The 23,987-nt window shown below is 43.5% G+C and overlaps 6 protein-coding genes and 1 non-coding gene across 8 annotated transcripts; 4 read left to right on the forward strand and 3 right to left on the reverse strand.

Annotated features, from left to right (window-relative positions):
• Window positions 1–857: 857 nt before the first annotated feature.
• Window positions 858–3,912, forward strand: LOC4329555 (heme-binding-like protein At3g10130, chloroplastic). Its single transcript, XM_015770729.3, has 7 exons — window positions 858–1,353; window positions 1,466–1,536; window positions 1,671–1,772; window positions 1,893–1,997; window positions 2,132–2,267; window positions 3,445–3,554; window positions 3,648–3,912. Exons 1-7 carry the CDS (start codon window positions 1,095–1,097, stop codon window positions 3,726–3,728), a joined length of 864 nt encoding a protein of 287 aa, XP_015626215.1. The 5' UTR covers window positions 858–1,094; the 3' UTR covers window positions 3,729–3,912.
• A 660-nt stretch (window positions 3,913–4,572) lies between these two features.
• On the forward strand, window positions 4,573–7,511 carry LOC4329556 (alpha carbonic anhydrase 1, chloroplastic). Its single transcript, XM_015770730.3, has 7 exons — window positions 4,573–4,861; window positions 4,999–5,092; window positions 5,629–5,834; window positions 6,257–6,363; window positions 6,456–6,558; window positions 6,966–7,148; window positions 7,239–7,511. The coding sequence occupies exons 2-7, from the start codon at window positions 5,014–5,016 to the stop codon at window positions 7,359–7,361; spliced, it is 801 nt and encodes a 266-aa protein (XP_015626216.1). The 5' UTR covers window positions 4,573–4,861; window positions 4,999–5,013; the 3' UTR covers window positions 7,362–7,511.
• A 1,223-nt stretch (window positions 7,512–8,734) lies between these two features.
• Window positions 8,735–8,806, reverse strand: TRNAC-GCA (transfer RNA cysteine (anticodon GCA)). Its single transcript has one exon. It is a non-coding gene; the product is annotated as a tRNA-Cys (tRNA).
• A 4,853-nt stretch (window positions 8,807–13,659) lies between these two features.
• LOC4329558 (uncharacterized) lies at window positions 13,660–14,758 on the forward strand. The gene has a single exon (XM_015769782.3). It carries the CDS (start codon window positions 13,701–13,703, stop codon window positions 14,343–14,345), a length of 645 nt encoding a protein of 214 aa, XP_015625268.1. The 5' UTR covers window positions 13,660–13,700; the 3' UTR covers window positions 14,346–14,758.
• A 2,393-nt stretch (window positions 14,759–17,151) lies between these two features.
• Window positions 17,152–18,148, reverse strand: LOC4329559 (uncharacterized protein At2g27730, mitochondrial). 2 transcript variants are annotated; one of them, NM_001416646.1, is made up of 3 exons: window positions 17,852–18,148; window positions 17,668–17,763; window positions 17,152–17,530 (listed from the first exon to the last, which is right to left on the reverse strand). In NM_001416646.1, exons 1-3 carry the CDS (start codon window positions 18,023–18,025, stop codon window positions 17,507–17,509), a joined length of 294 nt encoding a protein of 97 aa, NP_001403575.1. In that variant the 5' UTR covers window positions 18,026–18,148; the 3' UTR covers window positions 17,152–17,506. The 2 variants fall into 2 exon arrangements, with proteins under 2 accessions (NP_001403575.1, NP_001403574.1); NM_001416645.1 differs by having other exon boundaries at window positions 17,152–17,533.
• A 425-nt stretch (window positions 18,149–18,573) lies between these two features.
• LOC4329560 (N-carbamoylputrescine amidase-like) lies at window positions 18,574–22,127 on the forward strand. Its single transcript, NM_001416644.1, has 9 exons — window positions 18,574–18,792; window positions 20,038–20,086; window positions 20,309–20,400; window positions 20,503–20,654; window positions 20,746–20,792; window positions 20,885–20,918; window positions 21,037–21,203; window positions 21,338–21,434; window positions 21,507–22,127. The coding sequence occupies exons 1-9, from the start codon at window positions 18,695–18,697 to the stop codon at window positions 21,674–21,676; spliced, it is 906 nt and encodes a 301-aa protein (NP_001403573.1). The 5' UTR covers window positions 18,574–18,694; the 3' UTR covers window positions 21,677–22,127.
• A 277-nt stretch (window positions 22,128–22,404) lies between these two features.
• LOC9268143 (protein FAF-like, chloroplastic) lies at window positions 22,405–23,345 on the reverse strand. Its single transcript, NM_001416643.1, has one exon. The coding sequence runs from the start codon at window positions 23,147–23,149 to the stop codon at window positions 22,580–22,582; it is 570 nt and encodes a 189-aa protein (NP_001403572.1). The 5' UTR covers window positions 23,150–23,345; the 3' UTR covers window positions 22,405–22,579.
• Window positions 23,346–23,987: the final 642 nt, after the last annotated feature.

Consider the following 23,987-nt stretch of genomic DNA (forward strand, 5'->3'; position numbering starts at 1 on the left):
TGAACTAGTGTGGATGGTCTAGCTCATGGATGTAACCATGTAGAAATGTAGAATCCATTATTTTTATTATGGTGAACTGGTTCAAACTACTGATTTTTTTCCTATGATAAACCCTTTTTTAATAGATAGTATTTTTTTTAAGATACGTTTGTATATAATTTCCCAAATGTTACTCAAATATTTGGTGTACAAGAGTACATGGTCAAACCAAGGGTACAAGAGTCATTTGAATTTAGCTTTCACGCTGGCAAAACTGACATGGCCCTCCACTTAGGTAAATTTGATCATTTGTAAAGATTAATTCTCTTTCTTGTGGTAATTCTGTAAAAAAAAAGTTAGAAGAGTGGCATCTCAAGAGTGCCACTCCGTAAGAGTGGCAAATAGTTAAAAACGCCGCTAAAAGGAAGGGAGCGTATTCTATGCACACAGGCCCTCGCGTGTACACACCGTGTACACCAACTAAAAATTATCACAAAAAATTCTAGGAAAATTCATACATGTACTTTCAATAGTATTACATCTACGTGCAAAGTCGCATCTTCAAATTCATTCTACATAGAGAATAACAAAAAAGATAAAATTCTGACAAAATTGCAACCTTAAAACTGTCAGATTTTTTGTTTTTTTTGTTACAGCTAAAATATAATGAATTTGACGTTAAGATTTTAACCCTAAGTGTAATACAACTGAAAGTATGTGTATGATTTTTTCTAGATTTTTTGGTGATATTTTTTAGTTGGTGTGCACGTGTATATACACGTGAGAGCCTGTGTGCATAGGATATGTTGCGTAAAAGGAATCCACCATTTGGGTTCTTCCCGGGGTAAAATATCGGCCCCTCGTTCCCTTTCGGCCACGTCACCATCTCCCCTTCCGAACAGCTTGCCGCCACCACCACACCACGCCGCTCGCCGCCCTCGCGGCTTCCTGCCATCCGCGACACGCTTCTCCCGCACCGCCGCACACCGTCAAAAAAATATCGGCGGGCGCCGCGCAAAGCGACCTCCTCCCCCCTTCACCTGCGCGCGCGCCGACGAGGACACAGTAGCGGCCAGCCACCCACACAGCCACCGCGCCGGAGAACGGGCTAAGCAATGGCGCTCCTGTGCTCCGCCTCGGCGCGGCCGCCGCTCGCCGCCGGAGCCCGTGGCCGGCGCCCCGCGCGGGGGGCGGCCCGCGTCATCGGCGGCGGCGGCGGCGCGGAGGCGCGCGCGTCGCTGGTGCTGGCGCTCGCCGCGCAGGCCCTCGCCGCCTCGCAGCGCCGGGCGGCCGGCCTCGCCGCGGAGGCCGTCAAGTACGCGTTCCCGCCGCGCCGCTTCGAGCCCCGCACCCTCGAGGAGGCCCTCATGTCTGGTCGGTGGTGATGATTCCGCCGCCGTTGGTGATCCATTCTCGCCCAGAGCCTCTCAGGCTGGCTCTCAGGGGTTTGTGGTTTGCTTTACTGACATTGAATGTGCTCTCGCAGTGCCCGATCTCGAGACCGTCCCCTTCCGCGTCCTCAAGCGCGAGGCGGAGTACGAGATCAGAGAAGTGGAGGTGACCATTTGTTTTCCATCCATCGAATTGTTTGTTTTATAGGACAATGTTAATTGGGAATTACGCGTCTATTGAAAATGGAATCAATTATTCTATTACATGATATCAACTGCCTTCTTGTAAATCTTGACCAGTCCTACTATGTCGCTGAGACGACAATGCCTGGAAGAAGCGGATTCGATTTCAATGGATCATCCCAGTCATTCAACGTGCTGGCGTCTTACTTATTTGGTAAGGTAGTTGATACAGTTCCACCCTGGGTCAGAGTTTCTTCCTATTGTTCCATTGACTAATTGAATTGAACGGGAAATTGTTAGAGGGATTATTATTAATGGTATATATGCTTTTGCCTCTAGAACACGACTTCTGAGCAAATGGAAATGACAACCCCTGTTTTTACTCGGAAGGGTGAACCCGATGGTGAAAAGATGGACATGACCACACCAGTTATAACAAAGAAGGTGGGTGGGTTCTGTATGTTATTCCCATGAGACATTGTTCTGATTTGTCACTTCTAGTGATTATGGAGTCAGGGTCTTAGCATGTATATGTTGAGAAGTTATGCATCCCATTTAATCGATGCTGTCATTTGCAGTCAGCTAATGAAAACAAGTGGAAGATGTCCTTTGTGATGCCATCAAAATATGGTCCAGACCTGCCACTGCCAAAAGACCCTTCTGTGACCATCAAGGAGGTGCCCGCCAAAATCGTAGCAGTTGCAGCCTTTTCAGGTCCTAATTTCATATTCTCAGTTTTGTTTGTGTACCCATTTCAACATGAGCAATGCTACACGTACTAAATTTTTCTTACTAAACTTTTACTAACAATCATCTGAACCGTTTGATTTAAGTAGATGGAAGTTACAAAAAATCTAGATGCACTCATAGCATGACACATCAGTGTTAGTAAGAATTTAGTAAAAAAAAGTTAGTACGTATAGCCTTTTCCTTTCAACATTGGGATCTCGATATGATTTTTGTCGCATTTGCTTATGAACCTATTTGTTTTTCTAAAAATAGCAATCTTCTGCTTATTGGCACTGCCGTTTTCACATTTGTAACCTTTCCATTTCCTCTGCTACTTTAAAAGCACAGGTGTCGTCCTTCCTTTCCCTCCCCCAATCCCACGTATGAAAAACCACTCCAAAAAAAATCCAGTGCAACTAAAAAACTAGCCAACAGACAAAAAAAAAAACACATTCCCCAGATCCCATTGCAAGGGTTGAAAAGATTGAGCCATGTTCCCATATCCCGTTGCAATGCACGGGCACATGACTAGTAATGATAAAAGCTTACCTCTTATCCATCATGTGTTCTCTGGAGAAATGCATAATTGAAACTGATGAGTTTGCACAGAGCGACTTGCATCATTAATTGTACTATGTGGTTCCATCTGGGAATTATTGTCTGATGTAAATTGTATTGTTGTTTCCCATATTCGTACTAATCATCAAAACAATCTGTAATATTAGCTTTTCCGTTATTATAAAAAATAAAAAAAATACCTTTTCTTTTTCAAGTAATGAGACCAGAACAAGGTTCACCCACTTACATTATCATCTTATCAGAAATAATTTAGACTTTATGTTTGATTATGTTTTCAACATACTACAAAATCACCCAAAATTCGATATACATTACCCCTGTTATTTTCAACTTTCCTTCTCAGTACAGAAAGTTTGAAAATGGCATGCATCTCTCATGGTATTTATTATGTTTTGAGCTAAAGGTTAACTCTCTTTCTTTCTGCTAAAGTAATATAAGTTTTATAGATATTGAAAACACCTTGAAAACGTTCTTTGTTGGTTCGAGAGGATACGCAATTATGTACATTATGCACTCCTGCCAAAATGGCAATCATCCACTACACTGACAAGTCATCTTTTATACTCTATTTGCTGTAAAACAGGTCTGGTTACAGATGATGACATAAGCCAGAGGGAATCCAGATTGCGGGAAACTCTCCAAAAGGACTCTCAATTTCGGGTGAAAGATGATTCAGTGGTAGAAATTGCTCAGGTAAATCTTGCTCAAAATAATTGATCAATATTCTAATGTCCTACATAAATAAGATTGATCATTGACTGATCCTGGGTTTTACTGAATCTGCAGTATAATCCCCCTTTCACACTTCCATTCACAAGGCGTAATGAAATAGCATTGGAGGTTAAGAGGCTTGATGCAAACTTCTGATGACCTAGATTAACAAATAAGTTATTAGATTTCAGTGTATATAAAAATGCACGCACCTACAAATTTAGAATTTCAATCTTCTCTTTGCTCATATTGTATATACATATGTATCGTGTATCAGACACAAATTTACATGATTGTAAAATTGAATGTTGAAGTATCATAGTTCATTTTGATATTTTAATTTGTGTATGGTATTTTTTAGCATAGAAGGCCATCCTGTCTTAAGATCTCTGTCACAAAGCTAAAGTAGACCTTTTTTTCCTCGTACAACTTTTGTACCAAACCTAGAAAGTCTTTTTTACAGAAATAATGCGTTCAGCAGAGTTTTGAGCCTGCCATATTTGACACTGATGGGCATATTTTCACCAATTTAGCATGTAGTACATGGGAGCATCAGTAACAGTAGGATATATCATTAATTCATTATGGAGTTCTTGAAGGTTCTTAGATTGGTTCTTTAAGCTGGATTCTGTTTTGGACTCTGAACTTGTAAAGCTGTGATCTTTATGCAGAAATTAAGCAAAGGGGATATATTCTATCATAGTATCATCTAATGATTTGGCTTGTCACTTACATTTACAGGTGATATATTCCTTATATGCGTTCCTATTTCCTTGTTTTTATCGTGAACTAGCATAAACAATTCGCCTAATTGTTGTCCTAGTTGGTTTTTCATTTTGTGTGCGTGTGCACGTTTGTGTGGGGAAGGTGTTTGCCGTTCACTGGTCATGGGCATATCTGTACATAGGATGCTTTTCTCTTGGCATGATTTTATAATATTCTCTTAGTTGGCATCTTGGAGATGAGTCCCACTCATCTTTATATAGTATAAGGTGCTGAGGTGTGAATGTGTGATTATCAGCATAGCCGAGATCAATTTCGAGGTAGTAAAGTGACCTACATTGTTTTTATCAGTTAAATTTATAACTGCTTAGAACAGTTGTCTTATTTTACGTCTGTTACAGAAGTTATGCTATTTGATGGAGCTGGCACTGGACAAGACTGAGGAATTGATGCATTCATCCTGTGATGCTACAAAGAGGACCTTGCTATTTTCTAATTACTGAAAGGGCAAGGCCACTCGGGATCAACACATCAACATCTCTGAACTGGTCTACTTGTCTCTGCAGGTAGGAGGAAGCTAGCTCGTAAAAATACCACAACAGGCCCTATATATCTGTGCTCTCCACTTGTGGCGAGAGAGCAAAACTGCAAGTACTTCTATAGTTCCTTGCACCTAATGATATGAGTTTATATTTCTGAACAGAGGATCAAATGATAAATGGGGACTGCTAAGAAAAGTGCAATCTTTGTTGCACTGCTGTGCACTCACATTCTTGTGAACCATGCATGTGACAGTGGTAAGAATTCTGTTTATCCTTCTTTTGCATTTTTCCTCAGCTAGTCTATTGTTTTGTTGTTTAGTTTATCTTATGATATGTGATTTGTTGACCATCCATGTGACAATGGCACAGATTTTTGCTCTCCCGAGGACTACAACAGAACAACTTTGTCCCTCAAACTTATTTTTTTCTTATTTTTTTATAGTTTTTCAGCTTGTGGCGACCTTTTCTTTACTCGGACTAGAGATGCATTTACCCCTTTACCTCTCAGTTCTTCCTTTGATTCTTTAATAACTACAATTTTGATATTTATATTGAATGGAAGAAAGTCAAGATAAAAAAGTCACAAAATCTCATAAAAATGGAAAAACAATTCAAATTCCTCAGTCATACCAAATATTATAATCATTGTAGAATATCAGATATCAAACTGGATGATCCAAAGATAATAAAACTCAGTGGAAACTGGATGGATCATTGTTACGAGTAATTTTCCTGAAACACCTTATTTCTGATATCTCATATCTGATCTGTATTGCCTTTACCTGAAGCAGATGTGGTATTTGGGTACAGTGGGAGTACTGGTCCAGAGCATTGGGGGAGCTTAAGTCCTAATTTCACAACGTGCTCAAAAGGGACGTACCAGTCCCCAATCAACATTTTGAAAGATGACGCAGTTTACAACCCAAAGTTGGAGCCCCTTGAAATGGATTATACTGCTGCAAACACTACCATTGTTGACAATGTCTTCAATATTGCGGTTTGATCTAAAACAGATGGTTATTTGTGTTAACAAAGAAAATGTGTAGATGCAAGAATAATACTCCTAGTCAATTCTTTCTAGGAGAATATATGATTGTTTTAATATGCTGTCAATTACTTACTCATTCATTCTTTGAATTATCCATTCATGCTGTTCTTTCTGCCACTAGTGCATATGGATTAATACTCTTTGAATTAATACTCTGTTCATTCTTTGAATTAATAGTCTTATCCATTCATGCTGCTGTTTCCGCCACTAGTGCATATGGATTTGATCTCCAATCTATTATAACTATAATAATAAATTTACTACAAAATGGAAATATGCTTTGTCCAACTTTGTCTACGCCATCACCTATTCAAGTAGAGGGTATGTAAATTCAAAATCATCTGGGTTTAAATTGTGGTTGATTGATGTAGCTACGTTACAACGACACTGCTGGGACTGTGAAGGTGGATGGGAAAAAGTATAAACTGAGGCAATTGCATTGGCACTCTCCCTCAGAGCACACCATCAATGGCCAAAGGTATCCATGCACAATGCTGCATACAACCTGGTGCATTGTGAATCATGGTTATCTGTTATTCTAATTGTGTGGACCATGTCATATCATGATAGGTTTGCAGTGGAGCTCCACATGGTTCACCATTCTGATGATGGCAACATTACTGTCATTGCAGTCCTTTATCGACATGGGAAACCTGATCCATTTCTTTTTCAGGTGAATTTTTGTGACACCCTGATAGGACATAGTACTCGCTATAATGATCAAAACACTGTACTCTGTAGGACTCTAAAAATCAGATCCCCCACTTCAATCAACTAAAGTCCTTTTCCATTTTAAGTTTTAACCCTTTTTTTTTTGGCATAGATCAGATTAGCAGGCTGTCCTCAGTACTGACTAGATATTGTATCCTTCAGACATAGGAGTAGGCTTGAGAACAATAACCTGCTCACAGCTGGAATTGATGCCATTAAAATGTGTACTATCTATGAAGCAGATCAACACTGTCGCCTGGCGTTTTTTTTTTTTGACATCATTGGATTACCTTTCTCATATACTACACCTCATAATCAGCATATGCATACTTTAGCTATTTGCTATGTTGGTGTCTTGGTGACATGCAGATAAAGGATAAGTTGGCTGCATTATACTTAGAGGGCTGTAAAGCGGAGAAAGGCGAACCTCTTCCTGTTGGACTCGTGGATATGAGGGAATTGAAGAAAGGCGCGGATAGGTATTTCAGATACGTTGGATCCCTCACGACACCTCCATGCACCGAAAATGTTATCTGGAACATTTTTGGAGAGGTACTATTCCCCTTGCAGAGTAATAGAAACATCATGAAAACTTCGTAGTGAGTTATGTTTTTATACTCACTGGCGCTTCTAATTTTGCAGATAAGAGAAATGACCAAAGAGCAGGCTGCTGCTTTGAGGGCCCCTTTGCACGGGAGTTACAGGCACAACCGCAGGCCGACACAGCCACTCAATGGTCGCACCGTGCAGCTCAATTACATGTAACCCCATAACGGTAATCCAAAAGATGCTTTATCCTGCGGCAGCTCATCTATCTGCAGATAATAATGTGCTTTAGTATGTACCCAAGTTCAGGAATGTCAATGTAATCGGCGCCATGGACTGCAATAAAACCTTGTTCATTGTCATGGTTCACATCATTCATTTTTCTTTTGTGAGAAGTCTCCGAAAGGGAGATAACGGCATGGATGCAGGGAAGACGAAGACCCTGAATGTATGAATTCTATGCATAGGAAGACAGCGGCATCGAGGGAGGACATGACCATGACCTCATAGGAATTGTTTGATCTTCTTTTTAATTGAAATGAAGTGAGGAATTTAGAATGGAATAGAAGCAGGTTCGCTTAACTGTTAATCACTTGCAAATGGAGGAATTTATCCCTTATGGCTTCTTGTTGCTGCCTGTTCTAGACGAGGAGAACTGGGACCATTCACATTAATTTAGCAATCAGCATTAGCAAATCAGTAAGGTTCTCTTAAGAAATAAGCAACTGCAGGATATTGATTAGGGCATTAGGAATATGTCCATGACGTGCTCCTCATACGAAATTACGAAAGTATGGATGAAAACGAACCGCAATAAGCTTCAATATGATATCCTGATCCAGTACTCTAATGTACTCTCTCTCCATCGCACAGAAGTATTTTTTTTAGTGTTTAAAATTTATCCCACAAAACGTTTGGTTATTTGGAGGTGTTCACCAATGGCAATAAAATCCTGCTTAGGATAACTAAAAGGCACCACAAATTAGGCGGATTTGAAGGAGGACATCAACGTCTTTACACCATGATGTGATGTTAATATGTGTGAGATTTTCTAAAAATCAACTCTTTGTGTGATGGATGGAGCATTCGAGGATAAACATTCAATCAATTCTTTGTGGGACAGATAAGAGTATTAAAATGAAGATATGCCAAAGTGTTTAAAGAAAAGGAGAAAAAAAAGAAAATATAAGCATGCCAAAGTTTTAGGGATTAGAGGATAGACCACTCAACTCAACGAGATTAGGGGAAAAAAATAAAAAGGCAATTAACTAAGCATGACAAAGTTTGGAAAAGGAAATTAGGGAAAAGGGAAAAAAATATACATGTTAAAGTTTCAAAAGGGGGAATTAGGGAAAAAGAAGAAAAATTGAAGTCAAAGTTTCAGAAATGAAATTAGGAAAAAAAATAGAAGAAAAAAGACATGTCAAAGGTTAAAAAAGGATATTAGCAAAAAAAATAAAAATGTCAAAGTTTCAAAAATGAAATTAGGGAAAAAATTAAAATGAAAATTAGGGGAAAATTTTAAAAATAAATGAAATTAGGGAAAAAATTAAAATGAAAATTAGGGGAAAATTTTAAAAAAAATAACAATAAGGGCCCATCCGGGTTCGAACCGGAGACCTCTTGATCTGCAGTCAAATGCTCTACCACTGAGCTATGGACCCTTTGCTGAATTTATTTTGGATTTTAGTTTACTCAAAGAAATTTAATGGCAGTCTTTTCTAATTATTGTGAGATGGTGATATAATCAATGCAAATTTCATAAGGTCACTGTCACTATACTAAATAGAGCCTATATTTCTTCCATGACGACTGCGCTTACGCTTGAGAGTGGACTTGATCCTTATCCAAAAAGGACAAACAGAAACGCACGCACACAAAAACAAGAGAAAAGGAGCCACCTGAATCGAAACACAGCCGCCAGATCGCCTCAAAAACAAAGAGAAAATTCCACGCGTGAAGCGTTTAGACTCGTGTCCATCGATATTGCGGCGCGAAAAGCACCGGGCGTCCTCCTCCCTTCAACAAACTACAAACTACAGTATGTATACTATTAGAGCAGGTTTAATAATAGCGCCTGCGGCTGGCGATAATTTTTTCCACGTCAGTTAGAATCAAACTAATAGCTAACATGCACAATAAATAAACTGTAACATATCTGCTCATCAATTTATAGATACTATTTTCTTCTTTAATTATCTTACCCTCTCTCTTCCTTTACTTTTCTCGACCAATGACTGTGATTATCAGCCTCTGTAGTGCATAGCAGCGGGCCCACTTCTCTCGGGTTGTGCGTGTAGCCCGGCGACTGTTTAGTCGCCGACTTATCCCATTTTTGCTCTTCTCTCCGCGCCAGCTCAGCATCCAAGCCAACGTGGCATTTTTATCGCTGGCTTTCATAGCTTATTGCACCTGTTCTTACTAGCTCGTGGAATACAGGAATAGCCTCGTACTATACAGGAATAAATGCCATTAGCAAATTCAACATTAGTCGGCCGGTCCACTCATTGAATAGCTTCGAGTGTTTCAAGAAATGAGTATATATCGCATTTAAGCTCTAAAGTTTAAAACGGTGACATAGGCTGTGTTTAGTTGGATCCAAAGTTTGGATTTTGGTTGAAATTGGAGATGATGTGACTAAAAAGTTGTGTGTGTATGATAGGTTGATGTGATGGAAAAGGACTGAAGTTTGGATCCAAACTTTGGATCTAAACACAGCCATAGCTTAGAATATAATTGTTGCAAGTCATTATATATATAGGACGAGCGCGAGATTTTGAAAAGCAGCTAATGAGGAGGTATCTGCTGAGTATATGGAAAATGTGGTTTTCCTAAGTTTTTAGTTATCTTTTCAGATTCTGTTTAGAATATGGGTGAGAGTATGAATTATTTGAGATATCTTGAGTTTCTAGGAGAACCTGTAATTGCGAAAAGCTTCTCCGAAATCTGTACATGGCTATAGTTAGACTATCCAATGATCACTAGTTACTTCGTCGGTTATGACAGAAGGTAGATGAACTTTCATCATTGTTGTTTTAGCTATGGCAAAGCAAATAGATTTAGCAAAGTTCATTCAATTACAAATTTTAGCATTGATGCTAGTAAATATCTTTAAAAAATATTGTTGGCCAACATAGAATAACTCATACAAAATCGACAATTATTTGTAGACGGAGAAACCAAGTTTAATTGGTTTCAACAATGGAGCATGACATCTATCAGTGTTGAGCCTGCGCAGCTACCGTACGTACAAGTAACTAATCTGGTTTAAAAATTTGTGATATATCATGTCAACAAATTATTTACTCCCTCCGTCCTATTTTAAGTGTAGCCATGAGTTTTCGTGTCCAACTTTGATCGTCCGCCTTATCTGAAATATTTTTGTAATTAATATTTTTATTGTTATGAATAGTACTTTACTCGTGACTTATGTTTTTAAATTTTTTTCAAATAAGACAGACGATCAAAATTGGACGTGGAAAACCATGGTTGCACTTAAAATGGGACTGAGGGAGTACCACATAAGCAGGAACATATTTTAGCTAAGTGAGTTAACGAGTGAGTGGCTGGATAGATAAAAAAGGCCCCCGCGTTGCCCCACGCAGGTGACACGGCCGTAGCCTACCTTAGTCCCCACCACCCCTTCGACCCTCCTCCTCCACTTCGCTGCCACTTGAGGGACCAAGCGAAAACCGTACGACGAATTAGGATGGCTGCGATGGGGGCAAAAGCGCAATCCAATGCCCAGATCTGGCGCGGAGAAACGAGGAAAAGGCACAATGGTGCATTGGCGAGGAGTCTTGGTGCGGTGGATAGGGTCACCAAAGTGGAGCAGTGGCGTGTTGGGGCAGCTGAGATAGAGCGCGACGGAAGGTCATGACTAGGCCTCCTCTGCGGGCTTGGTGGCTAGATTTATATGGATCTGGCATCCCCTCTTAATCGGCTAGAGCAACACGAGCAACAGGCGGGTTGCTATGGCGGCATTAGTTTTCTGGCATGGATGGAGGCCGTCAATATTCATGCAAAGGGTTTCGGTGACAATGGGCAAGGTGGAGGTTGGTGCCTATAAGGACGGGCATGGGCAGAGCATACTAGCATAGTGAAGTGGATACTATATGGGATGGAGCTGTCCAACGGCGAGGAGTTGCACAGTCAGTGTCTTGTCAAGGAGGCTGAGTCAATGGTGAAGGCATGGAGATCATCAAGGAGTAACAGTGGCCGGAGGTGGCCGCAAGAAGTGGGAGGTGGCACCTGTTGGGTCGCACGGGGAGACAACCGTCGGGCTGAACGATGAGGAGGTGATGGGTGATGTGACTTCAACTCAAGATGGCAGCTCGATCAGTCGTCACAACAGGCACAATTGGTGGATCAGATGGTGACGGGGTGGTTCTCTCTTCCATCTGCTAGGCCTCCTCCCTCTCCTTGAGGGCAAGTACTATAAGCCTCTACACACTTGCTCCTGGGTGCCATGTAAACTCACATGATGAGGTGGATGAGAGAAATGAAGAGAGAGAGATGATGAGCCACCTCTTATGCAAGAGGCAATCTCTATTCAAACTCCAAAAGAGATGAGATCAAGAGGTCAATAAATTAATAGGAAACAAATAAAGTAAATTTAATATGGTGTATTGGGACAAGTGTGCTAGAGGTAATTTATTGTATATATTGACTCTTAATTAATGAGTTGATGATGTGAATAAGATTGGGAGGCTATTAGAGCGAGTACAATAATAGGCTACAAGTCAGCTGTAAGCACATGTGGAGTAGAGAAGAGAAGAGAGAGAAGGAAAGCGGGCTACAGATTCGTAGCCAACTGCAGCACAAACTCCAATATGTCGTGTGTACGAGAGGTGGGACCATATATTAATAGTGTAGTATATGGTTATAGATAACTATTGTATGAATAAGCTATTAGATTGGATACAGATGAATTAGAGCTAATAGTTGGTTGTACTGTTAAATTTGCTCTTATCACCCCTACTTTAAAACTTTGCTCTGTAGGTGTTCCCCCTCTATTGGGAGAAAATTGACATTTAGCCATATTCAGGATGGGGTTTCGCTGGAATGCCACTCCCGAATATGGCTTCGTTATAATGCCATTGTCAAATGAAGCCAACGTGCTATAATGCCATTTCAACCATTTTAACTGATTTCCAAATGTTTTCCATCATTCTCTGACATATTTGCCCCTAGTCATTTTGTTGACTTTGCAGGGGAAAGGAGAAAGGGGATCGATCCCCATCCAGTCGCCGGCGGTGGAGCGTAGCGGCGGCGGCTGCGGCGACGGGGCATAGCTGCGAGTTGGTGGTCGCCGGCTCCTCGTCCTCATCACCACCACCACGCCAACATCCGTCGGCTCGCCGTGGGCATGACGGAGAGGGCGAGGAGAGAGGAGCGGAGCTCGCCGTGCGCGCGACGGAGGCGACGAACGTGGTGAAGTGGTGGGGAGTTGCGGGAGGGAGGCATAGGGGACGCCGGCGAGGCACTCGAGGAGGAGGTCGTCGAGGAGGATGGAGATGGGGGTCGGCGATGAGGTGGGCGGTGCCGGCGTGGCTGGCGACGGGGACGGCGCCGACGTGGGTTGGGGAAGGCTGCTCGGCTCAGCGGCGCCATCTGCATCGGCGTAGGAGAACATCCCACCAGCCCCAACCATGTCGGCGCCGCCGCCGTCCCCGTTCCTAGCCATGTCGCCACCGTCCCCGTCCCCAGCCATGTCGTCGCCTTCCCGTCCCCAGCCGCGTCGCCACCGTCCCCGTCCGCACCGCTGCCTTCCCCATCCCCAGGCGCGCCGCCGCCTTCCCCGTCTCCGGCCGCGCCGCCGCCGTCCCCGTCTCTAGCTGCGCTGCCGAGCCGAACGGAGAGGAGGAAGACAGACCGAGCCGAACGGAGAGGAGGAAGACAGAGAGGAGAGATGAGATAGGATCAAGGGTATTTTGGTCATCTCAACAAGAAAAAACATTACAAAAAACATTAAACTGAGAAGAAATGGATGGAATGGCATTGCAACAAGTTACCCCTGTTTGAGGGTGGCATTTTAACGAAACCACTTTTGGGAGTGGCATTTCAGCGAAACCCCGTTTTGAGAATGGCTAAATGTCAATTTTCTCCTCTATTGGAGGGTGTTCAGACATCCGTTGCGAATAAACATGAACTCTTGTCTTCCTCCTCCTAGAATTTACCTTAAAAAAGATTAGCCAAGTGAGGTAGTAATTCAAACTTCCCTTCCATCTATTTATCGTGCAGAGTACTCGATGCAAAAAAAACAAGCAGAAAATAACACGGCTTGGAATCTCGGGGAACGAATTAAACAAACGCCATTAGCTTCCAAATTAAGCGACAATCCAACCAACCCGTCCTGTCACTGGCACTGTCACTGCCGCCGTGCCACCGTTTTTCAAATCCCCATCTCCAAACCATTGGCGCCTCCCATCACACCCGCAAATTACCCATTCTACCCCTCCATTCCTCACCTCATCTCACCCCTCTTCAAAACCAAACCTCCATCAAGTCTTCGTCTACATCACACACTACACAACCAAAGAAAGAAAGAAAAGCGAGATGCCACCGCTTACTCTCGATTCCCTCTTGCACGGCGGCGGCGGCGAGCCGGAGGACGAGTGCGAAGACGAGTTCTCCGGTTCCGACGACGACGGCGAGGACGGTGGCGGTGGTTCTGAGGAATGGGGCGGCGACGTTGATGGCGAGTATGACCCGTACTCCCCAGCGGAGTCGCTGTGGCTCAGGATCGGGGAGGACATCGACTGGAGCGAGGTCGGGGCGGTGCTGGAGCGGGAGGACTCCACCAAGGGCGCCTCCAACCCCAAGTCGGCCGCGGCCTGCAGCTGCGCCGGCGCGCCGGCGGCGAGGATGCCGACGTGCGCCGGCGGAGGCGGGACGGCGAAGGCGGTCGTCATCGCGGGGCTGCCCGCGGCGGCGCGGAAGGCCTCGCGGGAGCACGAGCGGCGGCGGCGGCTCGGCCGCGCCCGAGCCCGCGCGCGGGTGTTCGCCGGGGACGCCGTGGAGGTGGCGGAGCCCGGGTCGCCCAAGGTGTCCTGCCTCGGCGGCGTCCGGTCGCGGGCGCGGGCGCAGCAGCCGTGCTGTCCCGCCGCGGCAGCTGCGGGGAGGCGGCGGTGGTGGTGCGCGCCGTGGTTGGTGAGCGCCGCGTGCCGCCGGTGCTGGAGCGCCCCGCCACCGCGCGTGTAGGTACGGTGGTGGTTGCCGGTGGAAGCAAAGGTGAGGCGTCGCCGTCGAGTTCAGAGGCAATTTGGCGAAGGCGACGCCGCGACGGCGGACGGCGGGGTCAGGGGTCGTGCAACCACGTACGCGACGGCTGACCGGCGAAACGTACAGTTTGGTCAGGAATTGTGGGCCCACCTCCTCGATGAATGTCTATCTGCTTTAAGTTCCCTGTGACTGTACGTGAAAGCTGAGTACGGTGGCCGTTCAAATTGGAATTCCAATGGGCCTCGATCCATATGCCTCTCCAATGTCACGCTCTGTTTTGTTCATCTTTTGTGCTAAATGTTTCCCAAATGTTGCTGTACAAATGCATTGATACGAAATTACAGAAAGAGGTGCACATAATACGCCGCCTTATCACGAGAAATATTTGCATATATGTCATTGTAAAAAAGTTGGCTTCGTTCATATGCATCACTTAAATGAGCTTAGAAAAAATATCACTCTCAATCGAGGAGTCTTCGTTGAAATGTCATCCTGAACTATTTTGTCATTGGCCTTTTTCTTTCTCCCTTCGACACAGACCTCCCTTCGACACATAAAAAGCTCATCGGCAGCCACCGCAAGCTCAATACCATGTTAGGACCTTGTTTGTAATATGAAGGAAGCATTATATTCGGTATAACGGTTAATAAATATAATTAAAACTCAACCATAAGGGACGGAAAGTTGTCATTTTCTTATTTTTGGTCTTTGTTATGCATAGTGGCTCGATAGTACGGCCCATTTAGAAGACGAGAAGTTACTACTACACCATCCGTTTATATTATAAGTCGTTTGACTTTTTTCTAATCATTTTTTTTTCAAACTTTGATCAAGTTTGTAAAAAATATACTAATTTTTTAAATACAAAATAGGCATATTATTAAAATATATCAATGTTAAATTTAATGGAACTAGTTTAGTAATCGTAGATGTTGCTATTTTTTTTATAAATTCGATGGTACCTAAACTGACTAAAAAAAATCAACGTCTTATAAAAAAACGGACGAGCGAAAAAACCGGACGAGCGAGAAAAAAAAACCGTAAATGTCTGATAAAAAAAAGGGCGAAAAAATAATCCGATTGCGTGTCAAAAAAGCGAAAAAAAATCTCTATCTCTATCTCTGTCTCTACTACTTAAAAAATAATAAAAGATGTTTCCATCGTCTGTAAAAAATAGCTAAAAAAAATAAAAAAAGGTCTGACTCCTATCCGATTCCCTCTCAGAAACAGAAAAAAAGTCCGACTATAGATCCGATTCTTAATCTATACCGTGATATCTTACACATCTTGGTGAAACAAAATGATGAGCAAGATTAAAGATCTGTTTAATAAAACAGAACCTACAGGTCGAGAGCATTCCATTTTTATATGATTTTAATTTTTGGGTTTGTACTTTTGCTTTTGAGTCCCTATAATTTTTATATTTACATTTGAGTTCCTATAATCTTGCAATAAAGTACTTGAGGTCGTTTTTGTTAAAAATAATAATAAAAGAGAGAACAAAAGCAGAAAAGTGCATAAAAAGAAAAGGAAAGCTGCAAAAAAAAGGAAAACAACAACAACAAAAAAAGTTCCGTTTCCCCTATGTGGCAAAAAAAACCGTAGATCTGAACGAAAAAAAATACGATTCCTATAAAAGGTAAAAAAAAGTGAAAAAAATGCTAGATTCGATTCCTTTAAAAACAGGAAAAAAAGTCGGATTCCTATAAAGGCGAAAAAAAACAGAAAAAAAATCTTAAAAAGTTTGTCCAATTCCCTAAGAAAGTGGCGAAAAAAATGGTTTGTAAAAAATAGAACGCTTGTTCGTATAAAATAAAAAATACACACATGAAAAAAAAAATAGAAAGGGCGAAATTTCTAATCAATATATATCTCTACTCTATCTCTAATATAATCTAACTATTTTTAAAAAAAATGCACGAGAGAATAAAAACGGTTCAAACAAACGCGTGAGAAAAAAGTCAGAAAAAAGCAAAAAAAACACGCTAAAAAGGTTTTCCATCTTCCATAAAAAAAATAAAAAAACGCGCGAGAAAAATTATTTCCATCGTCGGTAACTTTTTTAAAAAATAAAACATGCGAGGAAAAAACTGTCAGAAAAAACGCGCCATTTTAACCAATGGTTTTAAAAAAACCGCACAAGAAAAAAACACCGTCTATTAAAAAAATCGCTCTGAGTCGGATAGGATCCATCGATTTTTTGCCATCTACTACACGGCTTTTATTTCGTCTATATTCTCTTGTTTTTAAAAAAAGCAACAAAAATAACATTTGAAAAAAAACAAGCAAAAAAACACGCGAGAAAATAATTGGCAAAAAAAGGCAAAAAACACACGAGAAAAGAAAAGCAAAAAATGGAGAAAAATATGGTTTTCGTTATAAAGAAAAAAGCAAAAAGATCTTGTTAGAAAAAAAAACTTTTAGAAAGAAATGCGTCATTTCTGAATGGTTTGAGAAAATCGCACAAGAAAAAAAACACCGTTTGTATAAAAACAAGCCGCTCATTAAAATACAAACTCATTAAAATACAAACATTGCCATTGACATAATTATTCATGAAAAACGTATATTATCATTAGAATTTTTTCACCCGTTGCAACGCACTTGCATTTTTGCTAGTAACATATAAAACGAGGGAGTACCTCTCGCGGTAAGTACTTTTTGTATAACGGCCTTTCCGGCTGTTGCAAAAAAGGGCGGCTTTTTTTCTGAAAAAAAAACCTACTCAAAAGCTGCTCTTAGAAAAAAACTGATCCAGCCGTCAAACCGGCAATCACTCAATAGATTAGCACTCAGAGCAATCTCTCATTATCCACCATTATTTATGTAGTTTCAACTGAACATTCACACAAGTTCGAAAAAGACATCTGGAATTTACACTGGCATATATGATGCGTCACAACACAAGCAGGTACATTTCCCTTTTACAGAGTAGCTCCTACTAATTCACATCAGTAAAATAAACACACCCCAGGGGCATGCTGTTATTTATTTCTTGACTCCTTTCCCACTGTACAGAAAAAAACTTTAAAAGAGTACTTAGCTACTAGTATCTGCGAATCAACATATCAGAAGCATTCAAACAGAACACCAGCACCGGATCGTGTGATTGATCATCAGTTTCACTGTCACCCAGCGGATCAGGTTGGGCGAGCTTCCCCGCCCTTCTGCAATCAGCCGCGAAAAAACACAAGCAGACCGTGTGGATCAGTTCATCATTCATTCATAACCCAGAAATTAACCAAATACTCCTAAGTTGGAGGAGATCAAGACCGGCTAATTGGTTTGTTTTTAATTTCACCTTATCCCCTTTGGCGGCGGCCGCCCTCTTCGCTGCATCGGCCTTGTCCTTGTCCGCCTTCCTCCTCTCCTTCTCCAGCTTCTCCCTCTCCATCTTCTGCTCCACCAAATCATGATCAAATTCGACATTCAAACGTCGTCAGTCACAAACAGCAGTAGCGATCAATGATCAGGTGACCACCAACCTGTATGTAGACGCTCTCGGCGGCGCGCTCCTCCTCGCTGAGCACCCTGCCGGTGCCGTCGCTGAAGTAGCGCGCCACGCGCCGGCCTCCCTCCATCCTCCTCGCCAAAACTGCCGCCGCCCACGCGGGTTGATGAGGCGCCACCACCCTCGCCACGGCCGTTCTTGTAGCCATCTTCTTCTTGCTCCCCAAGAACGTCTTCTTCTTCCTCTTCTTGCTCCCCAAGAGTAGAGTACGACGACGACGCGTGGATGATGACTCGCGAATCGCGATCCCTCTCGGGAGCTTGCCGACCTCGACGTGGGGGCGGGGCGCCCACCTATTTCTAGTTAGGTTTTTCACTTTGTCAGTGTCCGTCGGATGCTCTCATCCTGACCATTTTGCGGCGCGAAACCGAAGATAAGGATGGGAATATGGGATTGAGATGAGAACGCCGGAACTAACCGGATAAAAGAAAGAAAGCCAAGTGGTTTGGAAAGCAACTCGAGTAGTCTGGGCCTAAACCATCCTAGTTTGGGCCTCCCGGCTCCCGGCCCGGCCAAACCCGATCCATCGGAAGCACGCGAGGCGAAGTGATTCGTGCAGCGGGTTCCACCAACCGCGCGGCGGATCGGACGGTGGTGCGCGCCTCTCAGCCGCCGAGTCCACGGCGACCACCGCCTCACCAACCCACGCAACCAATGCCATGTGAATAACAGAATAAGTGCGAGTAAGTGAGCCCTGCGGCGCCGACTCCTTTTTTTACGCTCCTCTGCCATTTCCACCCTCTTGGAGTTGGAGGGGAGCACGCGCCGAAGCGACAGCGCGAGGTCGAGCAGGTGAAGCGAGTGGGGAGGGAGGGAGATGGCGGGGGGCGGGGGCGCGGGGAGTAAGGTGTCGGTCGCCGCCGTGCAGTTCGCCTGCACCGACGTCGAGTCCGAGAACGTCGACACCGCGGAGAGGTATGTTGTCCGGTATCCCTAACCCCGTCCCCGTCCCCCCGCCCCCCCCCCCCCCCCCCCCCCCCAAATTGTAGGGGTAGATTGCCCCGAAGGAAGGAACCGAGCGCGGCGGCCGCTTAATTGTTTGGTCTGATCGCCGATGTTCTCGCTCTGCTATGCTTAGTGATTCTGACTATTAGAATTGATGAATGCTCTGGTATTTTGTTCCTGAAATCCTGAATGCTATGAAGGTTCCGGTGATTATGTACTACTGAATTTTGAGCGGTTCTCGTTAACTGAGTCACAAGTGACCTATATTAATTCCCGCAAAAAGAAAGTAACCTACGCAATTGAGTTCATTTTCGCCATGAGATGGCTACACTGTCAACAAATTTATAGCCCGAGCATACTAGAAGATAAAAAAAAAGAAGGAAAAAGATAGCTAGAGCAGTACCTCAATCCCTTCCTGGATTGCACAAACTGTTAAGATTGAATCTGAAGCTATCTTTCTCTTCTACTTGGTCGCAAAGCTGTGACCCTTATGCCAGTTAGTGTTTCTGATTTTGCAGAAGCCGTTGCCGTTCTTTTCACATTCTACTTTATTCTTTTCTCATGGAGATATCTGAGACTGTTCCCTTTGTTCATTCAATTATTGAGGCACCTTCCTTCACATTGTGATTGTGTTGTGTACCTTTTGGTTCTGTGACGCTGATAAGAATAATGCCTCTTTTTTTTTTTTAACTTTGTCACATCTATTGCTATCATTAAACCAAATAGAATGGCAATAAGTTATACCTCTCTAGTTAATAGCTTATACTAACCACAAATCTGAGTTATAAACTTTTAGTTACATCATTATTGTAGTTGTAACTCTGACTTCTGACTACACCGTGAAAACTGAAGCATGTTTTTCGACATAACTTTCAATAAATTAACTATATCAATGTACACCGAGTCAACTTTCCTTTTCATAGCAACAGAGAAGTTCAATGCCATTTGGAATTTATTTTGTGGCACTCTTGTGGTTAAAGGCTTTATATTTCAATATTGACCAACTTGATAGGCTGCGATGTCTTATTTTCTTGATGATAAATGTGAAGAAAAGAAACCCAAAATTGTTTGGCCTGATCATCTTACTCTCTCTCTCTCGCCCCCCTACGTTTCTTTCTTATACCTTGAGTTAGTAAATACCAAACAAACCAGAGATTTTGCTGAGGAGATCTACTGAAAGTAAACTCATTCAGGGCTTTATTATTCATATTGCAGGTTGATAAGAGAAGCTCATAAGAAAGGAGCAAACATTGTCCTTGTTCAGGTATATTTATATGATACATATATGTGTGTTCAGTGATGTTGACAAGCTGCAACTTGCAATGCTTGTTTTGAAAATTGAACCAGAAAGAGCAAATGGGTTTGGATGAATATTCTTATTTGCAATTTCGTTTAAATTGTTATGTTTTGTTTGATTCAGTTCAGGGCCTAAAAAGATTAATGGAATGATGATTATGTGCACTGAATCTATATGTCAATGCTTTAGGAACTGTTTGAGGGGCAGTACTTCTGTCAAGCTCAAAGGTTGGACTTCTTTCAACGTGCTAAGCCTTATAAAGGGAACCCAACTATAATCAGGTAGGCTTGCCTCATTACTTGATTCTTGTCAGGAGTCCACAAGCAATGTATATGTTCTATTTCTGTAGTTATCCCTATGCTTCATTCTTTCTTGTTCGATAGGTTTCAAAAACTTGCAAAGGAGCTGGAAGTTGTAATACCTGTCAGCTTTTTTGAGGAGGCGAACAATGCACATTACAATTCAGTAGCCATTATTGATGCTGATGGCACTGATCTTGGCCTGTACCGCAAATCACATATTCCAGATGGACCAGGTATTGCCCATGTATAGTTTATGACAGATTCACTATAGACTAGTCATGGACTATCTGATTTAAACAAGTTAGCTATTTCCTTTTTGGCTAGGTTATCAAGAGAAATTTTATTTCAATCCTGGTGACACCGGCTTCAAGGTAAACATGGTTTTATATTTATATCTTGATAGGTTTGCACTTGTTAGTAGTAAAAATTCACTAGGTGTTAATGTGTAATTGGTACTATGCAGGCTTTCAAAACGAAGTATGCTACAATTGGTGTTGGTAAGTTATTTATGTTGTTCAGTGATATTAATGTTTGGTTCTGAAAGAGCATGAGCAGGGTAGTAACTAATGCAATATCACCTGACTATCTTTTATCGCTAAACCATTATCCTGGTAGGAATTTGTTGGGATCAGTGGTTCCCAGAGTGTGCAAGGGCCATGGTGCTTCAGGGGGCTGAAATTTTGTTCTATCCAACTGCAATTGGTTCTGAGCCCCAGGATAATAACCTAGATTCCCGAGAACACTGGAAGCGCGTCATGCAAGGACATGCTGGTGCTAACCTGGTACTGCTATTTGTTTTGTTATACCTTATGTTTTATCAGCTACTCAGCTTTATTGAGAAATCAAATATATACCTATTTTTATTTACGATCCTTCGGTAGTTTCTGATCATTCTGGATCCATACCAATCATGCAGGTTCCCCTTGTTGCTTCTAACAGGATAGGAAGGGAAACCGTTGAGACTGAGCATGGTGAAAGCACTATAACATTCTTCGGGAATTCATTCATAGCAGGTAATTTCAGCATCTTGTTCTTTTACTGCTGGATGTGTAACAAACTAAAATCATTAGCATATGGTTGTGCAGGGCCAACCGGTGAAATTGTGAAGCTTGCAAATGACAAAGATGAAGACGTTCTTGTAGCAGAGTTCGACTTGGACGAGATCAAGTCTACCAGGCATGGTTGGGGGATATTTAGGGACCGGCGTCCTGATCTATATAAAGTGCTTCTAACATTGGATGGCGAGAAATCATGATAAGGTCCACCTTTGTGGAGTCATCTATCCTTGAAAAGGTACATGAGCTCCACAACATTGGGAGGACATACACAGGGTCCATAAATGCTGCCACTACAATCATGGTAGATCACCCCTCTTCCCTTCTCAGGAATCTCTGTTGTACACGGCTTCTCTGTGTTTGCTGCTTAGTGATTTTTCACCAATTTCCGATTCCACAATAAAATGCTCGTGGTGTGTCGTTCTGGCAGACAATTGAGAATATAACATATTAAAACCTCTATGTTATGCACCACAATGTTTCTTTTTTTTTTGAGGGGTACACCACAATGTTTCTCGAATCATTTTGTTTTTGAAACTGGGTTTCTTGAAACATTTCGATCTGAAACGGAGTTTCTGATAACATTATTGTGCTGCTGCTAAATATTTTAATTATTGGATTCAAGAAATGGATCATAACTAGAAGAATAAATCAGGATCTTTTGTTTCAGAATAGCATCCGTGATGGCTTTAGAGAACCATCAGTTAGCTTTCACGTGCTATCTGCTCCTTTTCCATCAACTAAACCCAAGGTTCTTGTGAACCCTGGCACGTGAATCCTGGAAAGGTCGTCTCTAATGTGATTTTCAGCTGTGCTTAGTTGCATGCCTGCTTGGACATCGTTGCCAGTGCTTGGTCACTTTATTTTGTTTTTTTTATTCCTGTAGCAATTAAATCATCAAAGTGCACAACAGAATTCTGCGCAAAAAGAAGCAAAATAAGTGGCATTGTATTGCATTTGACGGGCGATGCAACAGTAAACAAAAAATTTCGCCATATTTACATCTCTCTCTGGTAGGGAAAACTAGCATGCCACTGTCGAACTTGTTGACAGGAACTAAACAAAACCCCATTGCCAAGAACATGAGCCTGCTTTGATTTGCTCTATTCGTTCTTCTCTGCTGGATCTTGGTCATCTGCTAGTAGCAGTAGCTGTTGTTGCTGTAGCTGTTCGTCCGGGTGGGCGAAGTGGAGCTTGAAGCGGCCGTCCTCGCGGCGCCCATGGAGCAGCTCCCGCGACGGTATCCTGACCTCCCGGAGCACCAGCCGGCCGTCCCCGCGGTGCGCCCGGAGGTACAGCCACGGCTTCCCGCCGGCGCCGATCACCGATATCGGCGGCGGGAACGCCGCCCTCGTCCACGCCGGGAGCGGCGGCGCCAGCGCTGCTGGCACGACCGTCTTCTCCTCCTCCTCCTCCTCGTCGTCGATGGGACGGTGCTGCCGCTTGCACGGCAGCGCGCGGCCGACGCCGTCGTTGCCGGTGTCGTCGCCGCCGCCGGTGCCAAGATCGACGTCGCCTCCGGAGCTCTCCGAGCTCTCGGACCCGAGCCCCTCGGTGCAGAGGCCGAGGTAGCGCCGCCGCTGGTCCTGTCCGGCTTGCCCGAAAAGCGGCGGCGGCGGGCGCGGCATGACGGCGGCGTGGTGGCCTCCTCGGCACGTCGTGGTAACGGCCATGCACGCGAGCGCGCGCGCGCGTTTAGTAATAACAACCTTAAAAGTTAAAACTAGCTAAGCCAAGTCGTGTAGTAGTAGTAGACGACTAGTCGTTGTGCCCTCTCGTGATGGCGCTGGGGCGGCACAGGGAGTTGGGAGGAGCTGAGCTGAGCGGCTGGCTCTCTCTCGCTGCAGGGTCCCGTGAATTATAGAGGGGGGGGGGGGGGGGGGGGGGGGGGGCGGGTTGGGGACGAGGAGATATGGGAGGAGGGGACTCGTGGCCTCCTGGTGTTGCGTCTCGCGCGCGGAGGGCGGTGGGCGACGGACCGGCGTTGGGTTGCGAGATACTGTTTGCTGCTGCTGCCGCCGCCTGCCGGTGGTGGCTGCGTGCGGACGTGCAGTGGGATTGGCTACTGCTGGCTTGGACGAGACGAGATCGGTGAGGTTTTAGCGTTATACTCCACTATATAGCTTCTCTCGATCGTTCTCAAAAGCGTATATTCTTGCTGGATTCAGGGGTCGCGGAACCGTGTTGTATTAGACGGCACGCCGATCCGTCGTTTCAGGCTAAACAAGTTGATATTGGAGCTATGGTTCTAAATATGGCTTTGACCGCCCTGCGTAACGTGCACTGCGAAGCCGATGGGCGGTATTTGCTTTGCGCATGTCGAATCAATAATTTCATTAACCAGTAACCACCGGTAATGATTGTTCTCTCGATCAAGCTAAGCTAGATTCTGAAGTGCACGCATTATTAGCATTTAGCAACGCGGACTATTGAGAATTAAAATTGATCTACTGTCTGATGTGCTAGGATAGAAGAATAAACGGGTTAGAATATATTCTACGATGGCAACTG

This window comes from Oryza sativa, chromosome 2 (assembly GCF_034140825.1).
Source record: "Oryza sativa Japonica Group chromosome 2, ASM3414082v1".
Classification (NCBI taxonomy): domain Eukaryota; kingdom Viridiplantae; phylum Streptophyta; class Magnoliopsida; order Poales; family Poaceae; genus Oryza; species Oryza sativa.

Bases quoted from the DNA above. Each gene is read 5' to 3' on its own strand.
- LOC4329558 (XM_015769782.3), top strand. From the start codon at position 13,701: ATGCCACCGCTTACTCTCGATTCCCTCTTGCACGGCGGCGGCGGCGAG.
- LOC4329555 (XM_015770729.3), top strand. From the start codon at position 1,095: ATGGCGCTCCTGTGCTCCGCCTCGGCGCGGCCGCCGCTCGCCGCCGGA. The intron at 1,773-1,892 runs GTAGTTGATACA...TTTTGCCTCTAG, and splicing joins CGTCTTACTTATTTGGTAAG to AACACGACTTCTGAGCAAAT. The intron at 3,555-3,647 runs GTAAATCTTGCT...CTGAATCTGCAG, and splicing joins CAGTGGTAGAAATTGCTCAG to TATAATCCCCCTTTCACACT.
- LOC4329560 (NM_001416644.1), top strand. From the start codon at position 18,695: ATGGCGGGGGGCGGGGGCGCGGGGAGTAAGGTGTCGGTCGCCGCCGTG. The intron at 20,087-20,308 runs GTATATTTATAT...TCAATGCTTTAG, and splicing joins CAAACATTGTCCTTGTTCAG to GAACTGTTTGAGGGGCAGTA. The intron at 20,919-21,036 runs GTAAGTTATTTA...TTATCCTGGTAG, and splicing joins GTATGCTACAATTGGTGTTG to GAATTTGTTGGGATCAGTGG.
- LOC4329559 (NM_001416645.1), bottom strand. From the start codon at position 18,025: ATGGCTACAAGAACGGCCGTGGCGAGGGTGGTGGCGCCTCATCAACCC. The intron at 17,764-17,851 runs GTTGGTGGTCAC...TTGGTGGAGCAG, and splicing joins CCGAGAGCGTCTACATACAG to AAGATGGAGAGGGAGAAGCT. The intron at 17,534-17,667 runs GTGAAATTAAAA...GGCTGATTGCAG, and splicing joins CCGCCGCCAAAGGGGATAAG to AAGGGCGGGGAAGCTCGCCC.
- LOC9268143 (NM_001416643.1), bottom strand. From the start codon at position 23,149: ATGGCCGTTACCACGACGTGCCGAGGAGGCCACCACGCCGCCGTCATG.
- LOC4329556 (XM_015770730.3), top strand. From the start codon at position 5,014: ATGGGGACTGCTAAGAAAAGTGCAATCTTTGTTGCACTGCTGTGCACT. The intron at 6,364-6,455 runs GTATCCATGCAC...ATATCATGATAG, and splicing joins CACACCATCAATGGCCAAAG to GTTTGCAGTGGAGCTCCACA. The intron at 6,559-6,965 runs GTGAATTTTTGT...GGTGACATGCAG, and splicing joins CTGATCCATTTCTTTTTCAG to ATAAAGGATAAGTTGGCTGC.